The 20824-nt window shown below is 37.2% G+C and overlaps 1 protein-coding gene across 5 annotated transcripts in view; it reads left to right on the forward strand.

The window, feature by feature from the left end:
- Positions 1-20824, forward strand: part of SPEF2 (sperm flagellar 2) — a 203019-nt gene that overhangs the window by 83598 nt on the left and 98597 nt on the right. For all 5 annotated transcript variants that reach the window (XM_017959489.3, XM_017959487.3, XM_017959490.3 and 2 more), the window contains 7 exons: positions 1217-1278; positions 3176-3279; positions 5981-6237; positions 10106-10214; positions 11204-11361; positions 15085-15258; positions 18893-18967. In XM_017959489.3, the coding sequence (XP_017814978.2) occupies positions 1217-1278; positions 3176-3279; positions 5981-6237; positions 10106-10214; positions 11204-11361; positions 15085-15258; positions 18893-18967 (939 nt within the window). The remainder of the gene's footprint in view (positions 1-1216; positions 1279-3175; positions 3280-5980; positions 6238-10105; positions 10215-11203; positions 11362-15084; positions 15259-18892; positions 18968-20824) is intronic.

Raw genomic sequence — 20824 nt, forward strand, 5'->3', positions numbered from 1 at the left:
AGCAAGATCACTCTTTCGTACAACTGGGGATGAGATGAAAATTACAAGAAAATCTTTTGAGTCTCCTTCAAATGGTTAATTAGTTTTGCTGCTACTATGAAAGAAGCCAGAATAAATCATCCTCATTCTTCCTGTTTGTGCAAGGGAACAGACAGTCTTTTCTTATTCTCACCTGTGTGTAAGACTGTGTGTATGAGTACAATTGGGGCTTTCTACAAACGTACTCCTGCTTTGTTTATTGTATTGCAGAAGACTCTAGGGGCTGGTCTTTTTAACCTATATGCACAGTGGTTCCTAAGTTTATTCTCAGCCTTGGGCACTGCCAATACAATTAAGTTTCCCAAACATAACAAAAAGTTATCTCCCTTGGGATCTGGGCTGCAGTCCTTCAACTCCTTTGTAGAACCATTGAAGGAAAACAATGTTAAGTATTAAATATTTTTTCCTGTATGTGCTAGTGAAGGCTTTGCCATATTAAATAGCTTCCTCATATTCTAGCATGAAGCGAGCTCCTCCTGTGCTATCATTATTATTGCCTTTACCATTGAACAATGTCCAGGTTTACTATGAGCATACAACACTCCAGAGAGGTTGGACTTTCCTTTCTTAAGAGGACGCTATCTGTCCCTTATTCCTGTTATCTGTTTCTTAAGAGATAATTTTAGTTGATTTTTTAAAACTATTATAAGTATTTTATTACATATTTTATTATACATTAGTCTAAGTAATTATAAACACACTGTTAAAACTTCTCTTTTTTTCATAGAATTTAAGTTAAAACACCTCTGACTTCTAGAGTCATCTGCTTTTAAGACATTTATCTATAACTTGGTAATCCAGGAAAATAAAAGTGTAAAAAAATAACATTTTAACATTTTTTTGAAAAACTTGACTGTCTTCTGAAAAGCGACCCCCAACTGTGTTAAAGTATTCCTAACGATATTTTTATGAACTCAGATCATGCAGGAAGGGAGGGAGGAAGGGAGGGAGATAGGGAGGGATGGAAACCACCAAGACACATAGTGGCCAGGATCTTAATGGTGTGAGTGAAGGTAAAAGCTATGCTGTGGTGATTCTATTACTTCCTTCCTCTGAGTATCTCAGGCATAGCTGGATCTGATAACCCTTATGTCCAAAACCATAGATGGTCAAATACTACTGTGGTTGTTAGGTGTAAATATCAGAAATTTGTTTTTACCGCTTTTCCTATTGCTAGGTGCTAATGCTGATAAAACACCAAAAGCTGAAGAAATCAAATCCAGTGATAGTTTCTTAAAAGTAAGTATTATGATCTAATTTTAGCTACTAGCATAATAAAACATGTCATGATTAATGGCGTTTTGGAGTGTCTTCAAATGCAATGAAATGGCAATGTGTTCTTCTTTGATTTCAAAGTAAATTTGATGATATAATATTAGGTCATCTGACTTGACTTAGCATTCTTTGTATTCTCAATATTCATATTGAAAGCAGTGGAAATTACTCTTCAATTTTGCCAGGGTAATAAATATGTGCTTTTAAAAATTTTAGACTGAGGCCAAATTCATTTAATCTTTACCATTTAATTTATGACTTTTATTTCACTCATACCCTCTTTACCTTTTAATATTTTTTCCAGAATTTATCTTTACTCTTGTTAGTGACTCTACAGAATTTTTTTTATTAATGCCTGAAAAAATGTTTACAACAGTTCACTCACTATTTCTGCTAATGGAAACTAATCGGTCATCAAATAAAATGACCAGATTAAATCAAGTGAAATTTTATTGTTTGTATTACATTTGATTTTTTTATTATGCATCTTATCATGAAAAACAGTTTTATAATATTTTAGGTTTCAAAAGTGCTTAAAGATAGAAAAAGTTTTGGAAGGATATACACCAAACTGTAAACAAGATGAGCAATGGGAGAGAAATGGGTTCAGAAAAAGCAGGAAAAGGAGACTTATTTACTCTGTGAATTTGAAATATGAATTAGCAGAAAGGATAAGTATGTTTTATATTTACCTTTATTGACTTTAAAATCTCACAAATTCCATATTCAATTCAATTCAAAGAGCATATGTTGTTTTGTACAGTGTTTTAATACCTTGGATATATCAGTGAATACAAACGACAGGATTCCCTGCCCTTGTGGTGTTTATGTCTCTCTAATGGAGAGAGACATAATAAACTATGAACATAGAGATAAGTATGAAATTGAAGATGATGATGAGTATCATAAGAAAAGGAAACATAGAGTGGAGCAAGGGGAGCAGGAGCACAGGCCAAGGGCAGTGAAAGAGGCACAGCTGGTCACCTTATGACATCGGGCAGGCCTCCTTGGGAAAGGGAGACTTAAGCAGATTGAAAGAGGTGACAGAACCAGCCCACTGAATCGGGGGAAGTGTTCCAGGCTGTGAGGATAGTGAGGCAGGAAAGTGCCTGGCCAGCTGGGCCAGAGAGTATTTAGTAAGGGATGAGGTTAGAGACATGGATGAGAAAGGAAAAGAATCAGGTCAGTCAGGCCCTCAGGCAATTATTGGGACATTTGGAGTAAAAGGGAGAATTTTAACAGGGCTTGGAATAGAGCCATACCATTTGACATAACATTCTCACTCTGGCAGCTGAGCTAAGAATAGACTCTAAGTAAGTTCCTGTTTCAGTGATATTGAGTAGCTTGTATTGGACTAACCTACAAATAACAAGTATAAACACTAGGCAAAATAGAAAAGATAATTATTTGAGGGCTAAAAGAAGACAGCAAACAAGCAAGCAGCAAACAACAGGCAGAAAATCTGTGGAATTTGACCATGGAAAGATGAGAACTTCACTGGGCAAGGGCCATGTTTATATGAGTTTTCCCCAGAGGGCATGCCCCTGTCTGCATGGCATGAGTGGCTACAGCCCAAGCAGAGAGCTCAATCTTTCTGCTTTAAGGTATTAGAGAATTAAGTCTGGGGATACAAGAGCAGCTGCAATTGAAGAGTACAATCTTGGAAGGGAGGGAGCCTCGAAGGAAGAGCCTCACATTCTGTGCACACATTTTCCGGAAATGCTTCCCTGACTCCCCAACTGTGCCACATGATCAGTGTCATCATCAGAGAGCATGGTCATTTAATTGACTTTTCCTCCAAACATTTGGAATTTGACTTTTAAATTAGCCATATTCTGTCATTTCTTGTTTATTTTCCCAGCTCACTACGCGTGCTCAACTTGGTGCAAAATCAGAACAGTTGCTGAAGAAAGGAAAGAGCATTCCTGATGTGCTGCTTGTTGACATCATGGTAAATGCTATTAAGTATGTACTGCATTTTTCTTCTTCTTATCTATTTAATATATTCTTTATCACACAAAGATGTATCCAGAATAATATGGAAATTTTTTTGTTTTAATATCTCATAAGTTTCACCCATCTGTATAATAAAATATATAGCAATGAAAAGATAGATATATTTTGTGATTTACATGCCTATATTCCACTTCTTCTCCCATACCAAGCTTGACTTCTTTTACCCAGATATGAATAAAGTCAGGTTCTATTACCTGGGGGGAATTCAAGGAGAAATTGAGTAATTGGAAAAGCCAAGGGAAACACTCAATTGTGTGATCACAGACCACGGGGAAAAAAGAAGCCATAGAGACTTGGCTGATGAATGTAATAAAGAGAGAAGGCCAAGTAGGCTGGATAAACCTGTCAAAAAGCCCCCTGAGAAAGAGCTGCGGACAACTTGAAGTAGGTAAGGAAGCAGAACTGAGTAGTGAGATGTGGAATGTGGAACCAGTGAGACCAAGAGAGATGAGGAAGGAGGACTGAGAGTTCTACTCTGCATCTGGAATGGACTTCCCTTAGTGTTTTCTTAAAAGATGACATTAAAGATTTAAGTTGCTTCTCAATGCTGATGTGTCTAGAAATCAGATCACAGGGCCGCCCAGAGCTAGGAGGGACCTCACTCTAACAGTTGTAACATTTCTCAGAAGTGTTGTAAAGCATGTTTCAGCCATGGGATTCTTTGCTCCTGCTCCAAAGAATAATGTATATGAAAAGTATCAGATATAAAGCAGTTCTTCCCTTTAGTTTCAGTGGAACTGAAACCTCCACACCCCATCGTCAGAAGTCCATTACCCTCCTTCCACGACCACTATCCTCATTGCCCCTAAGTCTCCTCCAGATGACAGTCATCAGTGTGAAATCTTTGATCCACTCTAAATCCGTCATTTTTTCTATAAGGAAAGGGAGGCACATGACAGTTCAGTGAGGTACTCCAGTTATATGTCTGGCTAGTGGTGTAGCCCCAGCCAAAGTCCAGGTCTCCTGACTCCCCATCACCTCATGTCCTCACACTACGGCTGAACAAGGGTGGCCCTCACCTCCCACTTCCTCTGAAGTGGCTCCTGTGACTGTGGGTGGAGGAAGGAACTTAAGGAAATTCTCTTTCCCATCTTAGGTCAATGAATCAACAAATTTGTTCTATGCAGAATGCTTCACCAAGCTCTAGACAAGTTATAAAACCAAATTGAAGTCTTTTCCTGCTCTTAATAACTTAATGAGAGAAATAGACAGTGACATGAAGATAGCTTGATACTATGGAAAGATCATTGGATTTGGGTGATTTTTAGTTTCATGACTTTGCACAAGTAATGAAATTTCCTTTAACTTCTGTTTTCCCCCTCCTTCCTTGCTACATTATTGGTAGGATCATATGCAGGCCCCAGAGTAGACTCAGAAACCTCTGGAAAGGGGATTCCATTGTTTAATATGAGTTTCGACAGAAATAAATGAAATTATATGTTTGAATCCAAAGGCCAAAAACACAATTTTGCATAATTTAAGGGCTTAGAAGAACACAGTCTAAGTTTATGCCTTTCTCACCTTGTTTTCCAGCTGCAAATTAAAACAATAATTATTCAACACCCATTCTCTAAAGAGGACACTGTGCTGAGTGCAAAACCCCAATTGCACTTCAGCATCCTATAATCTAACTGAGATTTTAAAAGACTCGCTTGAATTTGTGTTAAGCAGAGAAATATAACCATTTGCATGGCAAAGTGAAAGTCAGAGAAACTGAGATCAGGATACTATGACTCTACACAGGCTTGGGTGGGATAGGAAGAGCTCTCCAGGTTGGCAGTACAAGTATCCAGTATGTGCTAAGCTCTGTGCCGAGTTTTTAAAATGCATCATTTCAGTTCATCCTCACAACTGCCTTATGAAGTATGTTATGTTACCCCATTGTATAAATTAGGAAACTGAGGTGCAAAGGAGGAACAGTCTATGAACAATATAGAAAATGCAATTCATACTCACATAACATTGAGAGATGAGTTTGTTTGAAGTAAATGGTGCAAAATTGTAAGAGACAACAAGTTATAGAGAAATAAGGTGTTGATATGGTTTGACTATATCCCCATCCAAATCTCATCTTGAATTGTAGCTCCCGTAATTCCCACGTGTTGTGGGAGGGACCTAGTGGGAGATGACTGAATCATGGGGGCGGGTCTTTCCCATGCTGTTCTCGTGATAGTGAATGGGTCTCACAAGATCTGATGGTTTTAAAAACGGGAGTTTCTCGGCACAAGCTCTCGATTTGCCTGCTGCCATCCATGTGACTTGCTCCTCTTTGCCTCCTGCCATGATTGTGAGGCCTTCCCAGCCTTGTGGAACTGTGAGTCCAATTAAACCTCTTTCTTTGTAAATTGCCCAGTCTTGGTTACGTCTTTATCAGCAGCATGAAAAGGGACTAATACAGGTGTGGCCAGTTAATTTTAATGTGTTAAAGCTTCTGGAATAGATTTGGAGGGCAGCAAGTATTCACAAAAGTATTTTAAGCAAAGGAGTGATTGTGGCACATTAGTAAGCCTAATCTTTTAGCTATAAAGTAATGAAATTCATGCAGTAGGAAGTTATTGTGGAGCTGAAAGAAAACGGAAAGATTTATCATATAATTTCCAAAGTATTTGTGTCTAACAAAATATTCATGAGTTGTCCTGTTTCAATTTAGCGAGATACCTGTGAATCAGCACTGGATCCTAGATGGTTTTCCAATGACTTTAAACCAAGCACAGCTTCTGGAAGAAGCTCTTACAGGCTACAATAGAAACCTCACAGAACTGGAGAGAAAAAAAGCACAAAAATCCACATTGGCTATTGATCCTGCGACTTCCAAAGAAGTACCTCTTCCCTCTCCTGCATTTGATTTTGTCATATTATTAGACATTTCAGATACTTCCTCAATGAGTCGCATGAAGGATATAATAGGTAAGCTGGACACCTTTTTTGATGCTCTTTTTACTATGAAAACTTTATTTGTTCTTTGAATCAGTGAGTACTCCCATTTACAATTATAAGTGAGTACAAAATAATCTACTTCAGCCTATCAAAGAATTATCTAGCTGAGCACAGTTGCCTCTTGCTCTGACTGTTAGCATTCAGCACTGTGGACAAAGCCTGGAACTAGTGAATTGCAGTCCAACTGTAGCATCTCACTGAACCTTCCCATCAACTTGGGAGTTCCCCTGTCATAGGGGTGTTTTTTTGAGACGTGCGCATATGGAGGAGTGCTTTGTGGCGGTCTAGCATGTTTTGGTGGGTCACCCTCTTGAGGGTCATAAACCACATCTGTGCTGTAAGAAAGGATCTGATAACATCCTTTTCTTGGACTGAGTATTAACTCTGAAGAGCAGGTATCAGTCAGCTGAAGACTTCACATGATGGGGTTAAATCTTCTTGCAAAAATTCATAGTTTAACTATTTTTCAACCTTGAAAAAAATCCTTCATTCCACAAATTATATACTTATGGGTAAAAGCACTTCTTGAACCTTGGCTTTCTTACATACGACGTATCTGACCTTGAGAAAGTTACTTTATTATTCTAAGCCTTGGTGTCACAACCTATATGATAAAATGGCTCATTTTTTTGTTGTGGGTATTAAATGAGATCAGAGTTACATGTTTAGAACAGAATCTGGCACATGATAATAAGCATGTGGTAAATACATCAGGGAAAAATGATGGAAGACTTTGAAATCGACAAATGATTACCTGCACATCATTTTACTACAAGGCTGACTATTGCCTCTTGGGCCCTTGGGGATGCCTGATTCTATAAGGGTCTGTGTTTTTCATTGGTTTTGACTCAACTCTTCTATAACGCTATAAATAGTAGGAAATTGATAGTAATGCAAATGATTCCTGTTCTTAGAAATGAAAGTAAATTTTGTCCAGCTGAGACAATTTCCACACTGTAAAAAAGATGATTTGAAATACTTGAGCCCAAGAGTTTGAGATCAGCCTAGGCAACATGGCAAGGCCCTGTCTCTACAAAAAATAAAAATATTAGCCCAACATGGTGTCACATGTCTCTGATCCTAGCTACATGGGAGGCTGAGGTGGGAGGATCACTTGAGCCCAGGAATTCAACGCTGCAATGAGGTATGATCACACCACTGCCCTTCAACCTGGGTAACAGAGTGAGACCCTGTCTCCAAAAAAATCATATTGCTCTATACATAATAACCAGAATTTACTGGGGAGAGCAAAGGAATAAGTGTTTAGAAGCAGCAGCTAATGGTGAAGAAGAAAGCCTGGGACAGTAGTGTCTCATAAGCCAAAGGAGGACAAATCTTCAAGGCAAATGTGTCATGTAATCCCCCTTCCAGACCAGCAGGAGCCTAGGCTGAGTGGGAGCCTAGCCACTAGGGTCAGGTGCAGCATGGGGTTCGAGGTCTATGGAGAAACCTGAAGAACATCATCACAGAGAAACATGCTACATCCACAGCGATGTGGGCTACAAAGTCCTGCCAGGGCTGGGCTGTGGTAAGTGATCCAGACTCAAAGCCAATGGGCAGGAGACTGGGGGGCATAAGGACCGGGAATGGCCATTGTGAGAGTAAAAGTCTACATCGGAATGGAAGAAGAGGTGGCTGCCTCCACTGTTTAGCCATTGGTCAACCTGAGACAGAACAGTAATGTTCACCCTCTGGTGAGAATAGAAACAGATTTTGAGTTCAGGGCATCAAATACTGACCCTTTGTGGTTAATGGTGACTGAAAAAGAACAGGAAAGGGCTTCTGGGACTGATAATGTTTGTATATCTGGGTGCTGACTGTCTTCGGTTCATTAATTCATGGAGATGAATATTAGTGTATGCATTTTTTGGCAAGTATAATGCAACAAAGACTATAAAAATTAAAAAAGAAGTCCAGAACCTGGAGTCGTATTGCCTGGAATCAAATCCCTTCTCTACTATTTATGAACGGTGCAATTTGGAGCCAATTATAGAATCTCAATCCCACTTACAAGCTTTTGTTGAGTATTAAATGACATAATATATATAAGAGCTTTTAAGAATTATACGCTAAATTTTACCTATAAGTATTATAAACAAGCCAAAATAAGGACTGAAATGTGTCCTTTAGCATTTTTGGTGACTGGTATGTGAGCCATTTCATGGAGGGTAGGAGAGAGAAGGAACGATTGCGGTGTGTTGAGGTGTGAGTGGGAGGTACAGAGATGGAGAGTGAGTGGAGATAACTCCCAAGAAGTTTATCTCTGAAAGAAGAAAAAGGAGGCATGGCCACAGGATATTTGTTACTTTTTTAGTTTTTTTATTTCTCTCTTTATTTATTTTAGAAAAGGGTCTATATATATATATATATATATATATATATATATATATATATATATATATATAGAAGAGCTCAACTGATTTTTTTAGCTAGGGAATTAGTGAGAATAAAGGTTGTGTATTTTTATTCAAAGATGCCTACCAGCATAAGCCTTAAAAAATAAAAAAGATATCATTTAAGGCTAGTACAGCAGAAAGACACAGAAATTGGAGTTGTTAAGAGGCAGGGAGAACTTGAAGTGTTCATTCATGCAGTTTAGGTTTGCTAGAAAGCATAAAGTGAAGTCAGGATAATGCTGATAAATTTGGGAAAAAAGGAGGTAGGAATGTAGGGACTGGATGCTAGTGAAGAGATTCATCAACAATACCAGAGCTGGAAAGTTTGTGGTAGGAGTATAGGTCTTTAAGATTGCAAAGATGGAGCCATTCAGGGTGATCACAAAATTCAGTGGCCATGGTACAGAGTACCACGAGTGAAGGGAAGGGGAAGGAGCACTGCCTGGAGCTGAGGGGTTGGAAGGTTGGACAGAGAAGAATGCTAATCCGTGCACTGAAGTCCTGACAGCCGCGAGGTAGTGACCATGAGATGGTGCATGGGCATCTCCCAAGAAGAGAACTTCCACAGTTTTCTTCAGTCACCTATTCCAATGTGATCCTTGGGTTTTATTAATCATTTTAAAGCATCGTTCTGCATTCTAAATTCATTTCACCTTGTTCTGTTATGAATGGAGATGAAGAACAACCGATTACTATATCCTGTGAGGGTTCTTCATTTGCTTGAACTCTAATAATTCACTATTCAATGTTCTCTTATATTGAGTAATTCTAATTTCTTTTAATCTAGTTCAAGGTTTTCTTTCCTCTTTATGATTTTTTATTTATTCTAAATTGGTGAGTATTCTGGACTTTGTATCATTAATCCAGAATAGGACTCAATCAGAGCTGTTGCGATTGGTTTTTTTGTTTGTTTGTTTTTGGTCTCTTTGGGTCTATTCCTTTATGTCTATTCTGCAGGGAGATCATAAAGTCTAGAAAGAAACAGAATAATTTTATTATATTGCAATATAATATCAAGAAATAATTTTTATGTTGACGTTCCCGCCACCTTGTTCTTTCGTCTTAATTTTTACATCACCGTGTTATTTTTTCCAATTGTTTTCAAGTTAGTTATTCATGATGACCCATCATTTTTCATTCTTGTCTATCATAGACAATTCTGAGATCCTTACACTGAAACTACAGCTTCTCTTTAATGTTTTACTCATTTTCCCCAATTTCCAAAAACACAATCAAATTCTTATCTCAAAACTATACTCTTTCAACATCTTTTAAAATATTTTTAAGTAACACTGGACCCAACATCTTTTAAAATATTTTTAAGTAACACTGTACCAAATACAGGACCCTATCTTGTTTGGCATCTTTCATCAGTATATTTTAGCAGTAAGTAGCAACTTTGGTTTTGAAAATTATCTAATTAAATAAATTTTATACCATAGCTGAAGAATTGTCCTATAAAACTGCTCACGAAGACATCAGTCAACGTGTAGCTGCTGAAAATCAAGATAAGGGTGGAGACCAAAATTTAAGAGACCAGATACAACATAGGTTAGTTTTGAACTAAATGCTCTGCTTCTTGTTTCATGCTTTTAGAATAGATTGACAACCACTTTGGAATCATCAGACCTAGAAGAATATCTATTTCTTAGCATTCAGTCTTTAACAGGTTAAAGAAAACTAAGTAGTTTTGATAATTAGTGAAATATTTATGTGCTAGCTTTCATATTTAGAGCGCAAGTCATTATAGTCTGAAAAAAGAAGAATTAAATCAGGCAATACTTCCCTTTATGGTTACATGAACTTATAAGTTAATTATATGGAATCCTAATTCAGCACTCTTTAAGGAAATGCCGGTGACAATGAAGGAACTTCAAAAAGGTAGGCATCGGACTGTAAACTACTTCTATTTTGCTAAAATAAAATTATTCTTTTGGTTGTGTGCAATTTGCCATTGGAAAGGGAAATTTAGACAAAATTAGACAATTTTATGAAACCCTGAAAAGTTTAACAATATGAAATGAACCAGGGAAGAGTAATTTGAGCTACATTAAGGCTATCTGCTCTCCAGGAAGAAAAACAAAGTTTCAAGAATTATTCCAAGAACACTTTTGAGTAAAGTATGTAAGTCTAAACCGACTATACTTACTCAAAGATCTCTTCAATTTCTATCTCTGAGAAAAAAATAGATGGCCTAGGTGAATCAGGCTGTAGCTACCATCCAAAGAGAGTTCAGAGTTATTCTACTACGAGCACAGATGATGTTTTCTTAGATTTTCACTTGGAGATCTGAACTTACACTAAAAGTTTTCCTGAATCAATGACATTTTCCTCTTTTACTCTCATACATCTCAAAAAATATGTCTTGATGACATTAAGTAATTTCTTCTTTAATCTAAAATAAATAACATTGTTTATTTTTCAGATGCAATTATATTGGCAGCCTATCTTTTCATTATGCATGTCGGATAATTTATGCTTAATATCATTCTAATCTTTTGATCAGTATGAGATATTCATATCATATTTTGATTTTGCAGAATTATAGGCTTCTTGGACAACTGGCCTTTATTGAAGCAATGGTTTTCAGAGCCAGAAAATATTTTGATAAAAATCAATGCTGAAATAGATAAGGAATCTTTATGCGAAAAAGTAAAAGAAATTCTTACGACTGAAATAGTAAAAAAAAAGAATAAAGGTATTTACATTTGTTTATAGTTTTGAGTTTAGACAACTAAAATGTGTGGTTTTAATGCGTTTGGGGCAAAAGGAAGATGTGATTGAAAAGTTCTTTCTTATCTTTGGATTTATACTATCTACAAGTGTGTTCTGCCTCTGTCTTTAGCTTTCTGTTGTATGTGTTTCTGAATAAAAGATTTTTCTCTCTTATTTTAATCAAAAAGAGACCATCGCTCTGAAAACATTGTTTTCATGTCAAAACAACAACAACAACAACAACAAAAAAAAACCCAGCAGAGTTAAATTTAAGGATATTAATTCACATTTTATTCTCGGGATATATGCAATCTTTATTTGTTAATTAGATATTTTTAAGTAAAATTAATGAAAATTAGGGATATTGTAGATAAAGGCAAGGTTTTACTTTGTTAGCTTTAGCGTTATAAAGAAACCATGTGAATTCTTCTTTTAGGATGGACACACTAGGCCATTTTTTCTCAAATCCACCTATTTTGTTACAGGTTTATTATTAAATTGATTATTAATTATATATTAACTTGCTTTCATGTTTTATCTTACACAAATAAAACTACACAGATCTCCTTCCTCCTTCATTCAACCAATGATAATTGCCCACTAACTTTTTATATTATTATTGAAGCTTTTTATTGAAAGAGATTTTAACTTCAGTCCAATGTCATATTTCCTCTGGGATTTTACCTTGGAGACATGATTTGAAAAATAAATGTTTCCTTTTTGTTTATCAATTATCCCAAATTATATTGGCAACTACAGTTTCTTGGTATAGTAAAAAATGGTCAAAGTTAATGGTGTGAAAAGGATTCTAAAGTTGCCTTGATAGCGTACTGTCTCCTGTCACTAAATTTGTGACCTAACTACCATAATGTACCAATTAATTAACATTAAAATAGCCCATAGACATAAACCACAATCACCATGGATATCCAGGAGCTCACACTTAGAAAGACAAGCTCCTACATCTAAATGCCTACTACAAAAACTACCAGCATGAACCTTTCAAAGAGAAAAACAATCATATAGTATTTTAAGAGGCTTAACATGTCATTTGACAGAATAGCAATCTTACAGAGTCTTGGTTGGGAAGCAGAAACAAACCAATTCTAACCCATAAAGGCTTGAAGTTACGGGTTAGAATCAGTTTGTTTTTGCCAACTATTAGACTCAACTTCAACATTTTCCTAAAGAGTTTGCATTCTAATAATCACTGACTACATTAATAGACTCAGTTATCACTTATTTAAGATTTATATTTCAAACAGGTAATTAACAGTTGTTTAATCATTAAAAAAATAAACATTAACCTAGCCCGGTGCTCTGTATTAAACATCCCAATTAAGTTAAAAAACTAAAAGAATGTGGTACTTCTATATTCTGACCACAATATACTGTTAAGTAGGAAAAAGCAGGTTACATATAAAATAGTCTCTTTTAAGGAAAGTGTACGTATTTATGTATTAAAATACATACGCACAGAAGAGTCGGGCAGCATATATAATACTTGATGGTGGGGAAGGAGATGGGACTTAAAGAGACTTAACAGGCAATTCCCCTTTCTACTTGTCTTAATTCTTGGATGTTTAAAACAATAATGATGAATTACTTTAAAAATCAGAACTAAAACCCCGAATTTCCACTTCGAAAGAATGTCTAATAGAATGAAACCTCCTGGCTTGCTGAATTAAAAAGAGTAATCCAAGGGTGGAGTGAGCACATGTAAAGAGAAATAGCCGTGCAAGAACATAGGCATTCATCGCCAGTGGTACATTCAGTAGAGCTGTGGGCCTCCGCAGTGTGAAGGGATGGAAAGACTGGGCAGTCAGGGAAGGTGTGCCAGGAAAGGTGAAACTGCATCACGAAAGGCAAAGGGTCATCACAATGATGGGAGCCTAGAAAGACTCCAGTTGGCCATGCTCCATCCCTCCAGGCATCTGGGCTAACCATCTCCTCTGACTGGGACACACTTTCAGCAGAAATCCACAAGGCTCACTCCCTGGCTTGCTTCATGTCTTTGCTCAGACGTCACCTGATGGTTGGGCATACTCACCCTGGCACTCTGTCTAAAACGTAAGAAGCTGCCCACAACACTTTGGTCTCCCTTACTCTGTTCTATTTTTTTTCCATAGCACTTATCACCATCTTAACTCTTGTATAAATTAACTTATTCATCATATTTATGGTTTGTTTCCTACCACTAGAATGTAAGCTTCATAAGGCCATTGATTTTTCTGTTTTGTTTTACTGTTGTATCTCCAGCAATCAGAACTATTATTGTTTGCAATATTATTATAATTATTATCATTAGAAATAGTAGTTTTACTTTATTGTTGTAATCCTTCCTTTTCTTCAAGGCATAATTCAGGTTCAATAAATGGTTGTTGCAGGAATTAATGAATTGCTAAGGCTTAATTGAGGATGTATGTACTGTGCAGTATTCTAAGTGCTTTGTATTCACTTATTAAAGTTAGTGATACACATTTCTTTCCCCTTCCATTTCCTCCTCACCCCACCTCTTGTATTACATTGCCCTTTACAGTCTTTTTATACTTGTTCATTTTGCTTTCCCACTGGACATTTTCAAACAATCTTTTATTTTTCTCTTCATCTTTATTAGCTACTTCCAGATTATCACTTTTACATTTGGCACCCACTTGCTAACCCTTTATCAGTCTGTATTACTACCATTATTACCTTATCACCCCATGCCAGCCACCACCCCATCACCCACCCAATAATCACCATTCCACTCATTAATCACCACCCACATCACCATCACTATCACCACCACCATCACTACCACCATCCCCATCACAGCCATCACCACCTCTACCTCCACCACGATCACTTCTACCAGCACCTCCACCACCACTACCACCAGACCCATCACCACCTCTACCTCCATCACCATCACCACCATCATCACCTCTTCTCCAACCTACCACTACCACCACCACCATCACTACCACCATCCCTACCACAGCCATCACCACCTCCACTACCATCACCATCACTACCAGCTCTACCTCCACCACCATCACCACCATCATCACCTCTATTTCCACTACTCACCATCAGTACCACCATCCCCACCATAGCCATCACCACCTCTACCTCCACCACCATCACCACCATCATCACCTCTATCTCCACTACCACTACCACCATCCCCACCACAGTCATCACCACCTCCCTCCACCACCACCATCACCAGCTCTTCCTCCACCACCACTATCACCAGCACCATTACCACTATCACTACCTCTACCTCTGCCACCATCACCACCATCATCACCATCATCACCACCACCACCCCCATCACCACCACCACCATCACTACCACCACCACCACCGTGGACTACCACCATCCTCCCCACAGCCATCACCACTTCTACCTCCACCACAGTCAACACCACTGTTACTAATACCACAACCACCATCACAACTACACCATCATCACCACCACTACCCATCAACATTACCACCACTGCCATCAAGAGGCAAGGGCAACCATATTTCTGACAAGGGAGAGAAGACTTGAAATCTTAGCTTTAAGGACTAGAAGATTTAAGGGAAAGCCCAAAAGCATGAATTAACTTTAAATACATAAGAGTGTTTTGTATTAATTTAGATTTCTCTTGGTTCAAGTGAAATAGTAGATGTCTAGAGTCTCTAATGAGGGTCAATTCTTATCATCCTTTTGAAGTTGAGAAGAAATTAGAAGAAAAGGAAGCTGAGAAAAAAGCAGCAGCTTCCCTGGCTGAGCTTCCACTTCCTACACCTCCTCCCGCTCCTCCTCCTGAACCAGAAAAAGAGAAGGAAATTCATCTTCATCATGTGCCTTCAAAAACTCCTACTGCAAAAGGAAAACCTCAATCAGGTGATTGACAGAGTGATTTATAATCCTGTTTTTCAGTTTCTTAATTTTACTCAGTAAAGAATTATAAATTGTAGTCTATCTACATTCAGACTTTGGGCAACTTCAATCATATGAAACAAGGCTTTACACTCAGATGGAGGTGGAAAAGCTCTTGGAGTAGCTAAACGCGTAGTTGTTACAAAGTCCAGCTTCTTCGCTGTGTAGGAGGAGACATGGAGTCATCACGCCTAGGTCTACTGATTAGAGTAAGATCACAGAGGAGAAGAGAAAAAGGCACAGAGCAACAGGTAACTTCAGGCAGATCAAGAGGATACACGTCTGTTTGCTGAACTACGGAGTTAGATTTATGTAATGAGTAAGAGCATCTTAATAAAATAAGAATGACTATAGCTGGTTTTCCACCAGAATAAGGTAACAAATTAACAGCAACCAATAGAACTAGAATTTATATGTAATTGTAAATCTTCAGGACTATGTGATTATAAAAGTACAGAAACACGCTCCTGCCATCTCAGTAAACATATATTTATGGACATAGAGATAAAGAGCCTAGATAGAGAACATTTTTAGTTTAAGTTTTTTCTAGATCCTTAACTCCTAAGGACCATAAGTCTAGCATTTAGTGGTAGACAATAAATATAATGACAAAAGTGAAGTGCTTAATTGTTTAATGCATGATATTGGTAGAGTGTCAGTATCTATTTGTGTGTGTGTATAAAACAAATGAGGCTTTGGTTTCTAGTTTCAGCTTTATAAATGGCTGACTGTGCAGTTACACCATGTCTACCTAAGTATCTTTGATACTGTGTCATGACCACATTTCTAAACTCCATAGTCTTACGGAGATTTGAGATAGGTCTGAATTTTTAAAATTAAACTTATTCATATTAAACAAAAAAATTTTGAAGACTTTAGTAAGATATTTATGGTATATTAAAGACCATTTCACTCCAGGAAATTAGAACTTAACTACAGGCAAAATACACAAACCCTGAAAAATGCTTTTATCATGTCAACAATAAAACACAAAGACATGAATTAAATATACACCCTTTTCCCACTATCTCATTAGGAAATTTAAAAAACAATTCAGAGGTCTGGAGGAAAATGGAAATATTTAAAATGCTTTTTAGAACTGGGGAAGACAGGCCGAGCGTGGTGGCTCATCCCTGTAATCCCAGCACTTTGGATCACCAGAGATCAGGAGTTGAAAACCTGCCTGGCCAACATGGCAAAACCCCATCTCTACCAAAAATACAAACATTAGCTGGGCGTGGTGGCAGGCGCCTGTAATCCCAGCTGCTTGGGAGGCTGAGGCAGGAGAATTGCTTGAACCTGGGAGGCGGAGGTTGCAGTGAGCCGAGATGGCGCCACTGCACTCCAGCCTGGGGGATAGAGTGAAACTCTGCCTCCAGAAAAAAAAAAAAAAGAAAGAAAGAAAAAAAGAAAAAGAACTGGGGAGACAGTTTTCACAGTGGGTCAGGTGAGCCTGGAATTATCTAATATGGTCCTTTAACCTATAGCTATGGCTCTACAACTCTTGCTCCTCCTCAGTTTGCTCTAGTCAAGAGTATCTATATATTTGAGCCATTTCCTGAAACCAGTCTCTAGTGCTTATGATCAGGACCAGCTCAGTCTTTAAGTTTCTGAAGTTCGTTTGCTATTTTATAATTGTATTCTTGAATACTGTGCATTGAAGAAATAATAAATCTATTGTTGCTTTAAAGAGTGGTTGTACTTGTCTTTTTTTTCCCACCAAGGTCAGGGCTAGTGCCTGTGATTTAAGCATGTTTAGAAAGGTTAATCTCCAGAGTCCTAATTGCTGCCAGCCAACCTCACTGTGATGGACATTGATGGGGCAGGAGAGCAGACAGCACTGCCCCTGCAGCTCAGGGAAGCTTGGTTAGGCAATTTAAGAGAGGAACATTTATCACAGGTCTTTTAAATTTTTTGTGTAAATAATTTACAAATTTTCCAAAATGAAACATTTTTAGAACTGAAAACCTGAGGCTTCTGAACATGCCCTACTCAAACATCTAATTACAATCTTCAGCAGAAGTTGAGATGAAAAGAGGAATTATTCACTAAAATCAAAACAAAATTTTTAAAAAGGGCTAGAGAAGGTGTAGTACATTGAATCCTAACAGTTATTTTGTTAAAAAAATTGTTCTATATTTTATTCAGTTCCATATTTTATATTTGCTTCCATTATACTTGGGATTAAATTTGAAAAACTCCATAGTTAATGTTTTATTGAAGGATCTATTGTCAAATGCAGTATCAATTGTCACTATTTAATTGAGAATTAGTTCTTAGTATGGCACAATAGAATAATACTACCTATACTTCTATTTAGGTTTTTCCTTCTTTCCCTCCCTCCCTCCCTCCCTCCCTCCCTCCCTTCCTTCCTTCCTTCCCTCCCTTCCTCCCTCCCTCCCTCCGTGTCGTCCCCTCTCTTTCTTCCAAATTTAGTGGTCAACTGTTTGGATTTTTAAACATTCATTTAGAGAGATTAACAAAGTCACTTGTCTTATTTCTATGGAATCTTGGTTGTCATGTCCATAATATTTAAATGTAAGTGAGATCTGCTAGGCATTTATATATTCTTATAACTATCACTTCTAAATACAAAAAAAAAAAAAAAAAAAATAGGATAGAGGGAGTCTGTGTCCATCACAGGCATTTGAATTGCCATACTGGTTCATCCTTTAAAATGAAGAAAAAAATATAGCCCAGGACCAAGGGAGGAAAATAATTAAATTTATTTGGTAAGTAATGCAGAATGTAGTGAATTATTTTTCAAGGAACAAACTCATTAATTGGGACATTTCCAGATCATCAGTTTTCCAATTTCTCCCTTCCAATATATTTCTGAACTATATCCTAGGGAATTTAAGATAAATATACTCACATCATTCTTCGCATCACAATTACAGTCAATGAAAAAATGTAGAAGTCACAAGGCAACAAAGCGTGTGACCAAGAGAAGTTCAAGGGCGCAACATATCAAAACGATGTGGTTATTTACCTCTTCTTCAAAGTGTTTGGCCATCATTTTTATTTTATTTTATTATTTCATTTATTTATTTATTTAATTTTTAGAGACAGGGTCTCACTATGTTGCCCAGGCCATACTCAAACTCCTGGGCTCAAGCCATCCTCTAGCCTCAACCTCATCAATAGCTGAGACTACAGGTGCATGCCACTGTACCCGGCTTTGGCATCATTTTTATGACAGATACAGTTGTCTTATTGTGTAGGCACATTCAGTTGAAATAAATCCAAATACAGCCAGGTGCTTCAAGTGGATTTGTGATTATCTTTTAAAAACACCACAGCTAGTTCCATTAAAGAGTTTATGATCAAATCCACTACCAAATGTTCATATTAAAGTTAGGACTAAACATCTCAATGTGACAGAATAATGCTGCTATTAGAGCTATCATTCCAGAAGTTTCAGCCCATAGTCTGTCTTCAGGATAATTTTAACTCAAAGTTAAGACCGGAGCCATTTTATGCAGTTCACAAATGTAACTGTTTACCTATGGGAAATAGCATTAGCTTGCTTACAATCATATAGCCCAGGTTATTGAAGTAAATCATCAATGATTTTTGTGTGTTGAATTTTGTTTAGAAGCCCCGCATGGTAAGCAAGAATCTCTTCAGGAAGGAAAAGGGAAGAAAGGTGAAACCGCACTCAAAAGAAAAGGTACAGCAGATAAAAATAGATATAATTACATGTAATTCTGCATTTTATAACTATCTCAGTGCAAATAGCTAGATTTGTATAGTAGTATACATTGACCACTTCTCTCAGGCATTTGTAAATCGTAAGCCCTTGCAGAATATAGTCTCAAACTTTCTGCATCCTGGCACTTACCAGAGGCCCTGCTAAGAAAAGTGATGCTTGCCAGGATAATTTAGACAATATCTAATATGCAGAATATCCATTCATCAGAGATATTTTGACTGTTATCCTTGGGCTAAGCTGTGCCATCAGAAAGCTACATACTGAAACAAGTTTTCTTGGATCCCTTATTGAATTTCTTTCACTGATAAGCACTTTGGTAAAAAATAAAATAAAAATCTTACGTTACCTTAGAACATTCACAAAACTAAGAAAGTAACCTTGGTACAATACTGTTAAGTAAAGTAGAACATTTAATTTTTACCATCTATTTTTAGTGGAACTCTTGAAGTTTTTGAGACCTGTCTACATTTTTTTTTTTTTTTGGTAATCATTTAAACCAGTAATTTATAAACAATTAAAAATGTGAATTAGGGCTGGGCGCAGTGGCTTATGCCTGTAATCCCATCACTTTGGGAGGCTGAAGTGGGCAGATCCTGAGGTCAGGAGATCAAGACCATCCTGGCCAACATGGTGAAACCCCATCTGTACTAAAAAAATACAAAAATTAGCTGGGCATGGTAGCGCGCACCTGTAGTCCCAGCTACTCAGGAGGCTGAGGCAGCAGAATCCCTTGAACCTGGGAGACACAGAGGTTGCAGTGAATCAAGACTGCACCACTGCACTCCAGCCTGGGTGACAGAGAGACTCCATCTCAAAAAAAAAAAAAGTGTGTATATATATATTTACATATACAAATATATATATAATATACATGAATTTGAATTAACAAATGTTTACAGCTTGATGTAACTTCTTGGTGTAACTATACTGGCAAAGGATTTTAATGATTTTACTTTGTTCTAATTCGTATTTCATGCAATGGATTTTAATTCTTATTACTTGTTTGAGTTTCTTCAGAAAATTCTTCAACCATCAAAGAGTAAAGAGAACCTTGCAAATATTTTAGAGAACTTTGAGTTACTTTCCCCACCCTCAACCCCACTCCCTGCTTTTTTAAAGAATCATAAATTCCCTGGAAAATGTATGTCATGCATATACCCTCAATAAGTAAACTTTTAAAAGCCTATTTATGAGGGCTGGTGACCCTTTTAGGGTATTTGGACGTGTACTCTGTAACTTAATTTTTTTAACAGTCAGGTACTTTTAAATTATCTATCTGAGCGTTAACAAGTTTTTTTGTTGATGTTGTTTTATTGAAAATTATTTTGACCTGACATTCGTATTTGGTATTTACTTTGTATTTCTTTTCTCAATATTACAGTTCCATGGCCTCAGTTCTGAAATGCAAGCTATTAAGTTCAGCTTGTTTTTAGGTTAGGTTGGTTTGTCCTTTGGGTTTATTTTTATGTATGTATTTATTTATTTATTTATTGTCCTTGACTGCTTCCCTACTGGTATCTTAACAACTTAATCTAGTGGCATTGCATTGCTTGCCTTTTTCAGTTAATTGTAAATGCCTATGGCTTTATCCATGCGACACTGTCTCTAAAATATCAGGCTTGCAAAGTTTTTCTTCTGCATAATGTTTGATTATGAAACAATAATGTTTGATTTTAAGTTGTTGTTTCTTGTTTTGAAACTGGGTCTCATTCTGTTGCCCAGGCTGGAGTGCAGTGGTGTGATCATGGCTCATTGCAGCCTTCACCTCCTAGGATCAAGCAATCCTCCCATCCCAGCCTCTTGAGTAGCTGGGAC

The sequence above is a fragment of the Papio anubis genome, chromosome 5 (assembly GCF_008728515.1).
Source record: "Papio anubis isolate 15944 chromosome 5, Panubis1.0, whole genome shotgun sequence".
Classification (NCBI taxonomy): Eukaryota; Metazoa; Chordata; class Mammalia; order Primates; family Cercopithecidae; genus Papio; species Papio anubis.